The following is a 3,693-nucleotide window of genomic DNA, read 5'->3' on the forward strand; positions in this document are numbered from 1 at the left end:
AGGACTTGTGTCGCTAAAGTTTCCTCGGAAAGAATTTTTACGGAAAATTAACAAACTAACGACCAGAGACGTAACATTATTGTTGTAACGGTTTCTTTTATAGGGCAGATTCTTTTTGGCTATTTAGTAAAAATAATTCGTAGTTCAGTCCACATGTTTGCGACGGGTTATCTATTTCCTCAAACTCAATATACAAGATCTACAGGGTACAACCGTTGATAGGCCTAACTTCACAAATAATGTTTTAACAGAAATTCGGAAACTGATTATATGTGTAAATTACAAATACAACTAATGTTGAACTTGATAACAATCACTTATTTGCAAAATATCCTGTCGTATGTATGCCATAACTTAAAACTGGCTAATTGGCACGCCCGATAATCAATCGATAACATGGTAACAGATTCACTAACTAATTAATCAATTAACTGGCTGAATTAATTCTCTCTAACTCAATGACTAACTCACTCGCTCTGTTTTATGCAATATTTGTTTTGTTTTTTCACACTTCTTGAAGATTCAGGATATCACTTGTGGTCTAAACTTTTATTAAATGTCTAGTAGCCAAGAACTCTAAATTAAAATACTAAAATGATAGTGTATATCTAATAGTTTATGCTTAATAAATCTGACGAATTTTATTGCTGGTGCATTGTTTCTAAACTCAGTTTCATGACCATAGCTTTGGGTTCAATTACATTCCTCGTGCACACAAATATTATTTCATCCAATTGTGATTATACATAAAAAGAAAAAATAATTCTATTGTTTATCACCATTATACTTTTTTACGGGAAGTTACAAATGAAAATTAAATTCTTAATATATATATGAAGTAATTGTATCCAAACTTATGACATTCTACGGCCAGACTAATTTATCATATAATTCATATTTAGTCACATTGTTTTTGAATATTCGTCAATAGAGGGCCAAGTTATCTTGGGTGTAGGCATACAAATGCAAAGGAGTATGCCTGAACGCAATATTGAATGCTAAATACAGTTCATTTGTTTTCAATTTCGGTTAAAATGTAATTTCAGCATGAAAGAGGAGAAATAATACATCTGTTTCAAAGGAACATCGTGCTGTTGTTGGATTAAGGTGGTAGAAACGAGACTAGTTATGACTTAATACTAATTTATTTCCTTAACATTACTTGGTCGTTAGGAAAGGAGTGTCACAGTCACAGTAAGACTGAGAATAAGATTAACATTATTGTGCTTTTAGTTTAGGGTTAAGAAAAAATTAAAACTAGCTTGTGTTGTGAGTCGTGTAGGTTATATAACTTGTGTGAAAGTATGTTTAAGATGCTCAAGTGTCACCCGTAATCCAGTTTTGCACTTTGCAGTGTTGGTCGTTCAACTTCAAGGCCCAAACGAAATGGATATTTAATTCTGTTAATGTTATAACTTATATAATTTATATAACTGATGCATATGATATATTACTAGTATAGACAGTATACTACTCGGGAGTCGATGTGAATTGTAATGAACAAAGTGTGTGCTTTATGTTTTCACTGCAATCACGAACCGTTATTTAATTAACTTGAATCAAATGGTTGATTCTTAATCTCATGTTAAATCGGTAAAATTACCAGTAAAATATTACTTTAATTGAAAATCTGGAATCTGAATATAGATTAGAACTTTAAAATCAATGAAGCTTGGAACACGTTGAATGTTATTCTAAATTAATGCTGCAAGTTTTATCAATCATAGATTAATATTATTAATTTTTGGTGATATCTGGCATACTTGGAGTTCCTCATGTCATCAGATAGTGATTCAGAAGAATTTTTTGATGCTGAGGACAGGACTCCCTCCCGTAACCATGTTCAAACTAGGCCTGCGGAGGGAAAGCTTGTAAATCGTCATTCATTTGAAACTGTGTCAAAACTGACTGGTTGCAGTGGTATAGAAACAGGAAAACCAACAAAAAATGATAAGGAAGGTGTAATACAAAGGTATGTGTATATCCTAGTCTTTTATCACTTTGCAGAACATAAAATTATCCTTCATTCTGATAGAATTAGTATATGTATTATTTGCTGTACAAACTGGATTATATTGTATTATTTCATGCTAAAAATTATATAAATGTTTAACCTAATTGTTTAAGGAAGAATACTATAAGAATGTTAGTAACAATGTATTTGTTCTGGAGTAGTTCTGGTAGATAAGAGATGACTTCAGTTAGCTGATTGTAATATTCAAAATTAGTACCTGCTTACTTTGCAAGTGCAGGTAGATTTCACTTTTTTTTGGGAGGGGGGGGACTTTTATGAATTATTAGGAGAGTATTAGTTTTTAATGGAACAGGAAACCTACAACATTGACAGCCTGTGAAGTATGCAGTTGTTGCAATAAGCCATTTTGAGGTATTTCCTTTCTTTAGTATTTTGACAAAAGTTGCAGCAGATCATATATCAGCATTTTCAGTGAATGATCAATGAATGTTAGTTGGGTCAGCAGAATGTTTGTTCATCCAGTGAATTTTTCTAGCCATTTGCTCATTTTTACCAGTGGCTATAAAATTGGTGATGTCAAACCATGTAAATGACTTGCCACCTTTCTCTTTCTTATATGTAAAACTAAAAGTGAACTATTCACAGAAATAAAAAGCAAATATTTATACTTATAAATGCAGCATAAAAGTTTGTGCCACTAACTTTCCATGTCAAAGAAAGTGCTGATTTTTATGAAGTACATTTGATAACTGTAACACTCATAACTAGAAAGCAGCATAACATAACATAATGTTCTGAGACAACATGGGACCTATTGGTCCATCTCTGCTGTCCCATCCTCTAAACTACAACTATTAATAAATAAATTTTAAAAACAATAAATAAATCTTAAAGCCATCTCTTATATTCATATACTTATCAAGCTTTCTCTTAAACTCACTTAAATTTACTACCTCAGGATAGGAGTAATCTTCCATTAAGACAGTTTTATTTTTCTAACAGGGTAGTTGGCCCTTGGAATGGGTTGCCTTCAGATGTTATAGCCCAAAATGTGTATTTGTGTCCCCTAGTCCTACTATTCTCACTGTTAAGTATGAAGTAAGATGATGCATCAACACTATCAATTCTCCTTACAATCTTAAACACTTCTATCAGACCCCCTCTAACTCTTCTTTTTTTCAAGAGAAAATGATTTGAGAGAATTCAACTTCTCTTCATATGACAACCCTTCCATCCCAGGCACCATTCTAGTAACCTTTCTCTCAACCCTTTTCAACAATTCAATGTCCTTCCTAAGGTAAGGAGCCCAAAACTGAACACAATACTCTAAATGTGGCACATCCAGTGACTAATACAATGAAATTATAACCTCTTTAGACTTGTATTCAATATTTATGTAGACACAACCTAAAATCCTATTTGTCCCACCACTAGCAACAGCACACTGTTTGGATGTCTTAAGAGACTGATCGACTGTTGTACCAAGATACCTTGCTTTCATGACACTGTTAAGGTTATTCTCATCCAAGTTATACTTATAATTCAAATTATGAAAACCCACATGCATTATCTTGAATTTATTATAATTCAAACCCAGCTGCCATATATTTGCCCAACTCACTAAATGATCTAAATCCTTTTGTAAATCAGCAGTATCATCTTCACAGCTAGCAACACCCAAGACCTTAATATCATCTGCAAATTTAAGTAATTTATTG

At 32.5% G+C, this 3,693-nt stretch overlaps 1 protein-coding gene across 2 annotated transcripts in view; it reads left to right on the top strand.

Moving 5' to 3' along the window:
* The first annotated feature begins 945 nt into the window (after positions 1-945).
* Positions 946-3,693, top strand: part of LOC106458291 (WD repeat-containing protein 44-like) — a 54,818-nt gene continuing 52,070 nt past the window's right edge. Inside the window, exons 1-2 of one of the 2 annotated variants that reach the window (XM_022384459.1) lie at positions 946-1,107; positions 1,758-1,972. In XM_022384459.1, the coding sequence (XP_022240167.1) occupies positions 1,776-1,972 (197 nt within the window). In that variant the 5' untranslated portion in view covers positions 946-1,107; positions 1,758-1,775. The remainder of the gene's footprint in view (positions 1,108-1,757; positions 1,973-3,693) is intronic. The other variant, XM_022384460.1, reaches the window with a different exon arrangement.

Source organism: Limulus polyphemus, unplaced genomic scaffold, assembly GCF_000517525.1.
Source record: "Limulus polyphemus unplaced genomic scaffold, Limulus_polyphemus-2.1.2 Scaffold440, whole genome shotgun sequence".
Taxonomy (NCBI): Eukaryota; Metazoa; Arthropoda; class Merostomata; order Xiphosura; family Limulidae; genus Limulus; species Limulus polyphemus.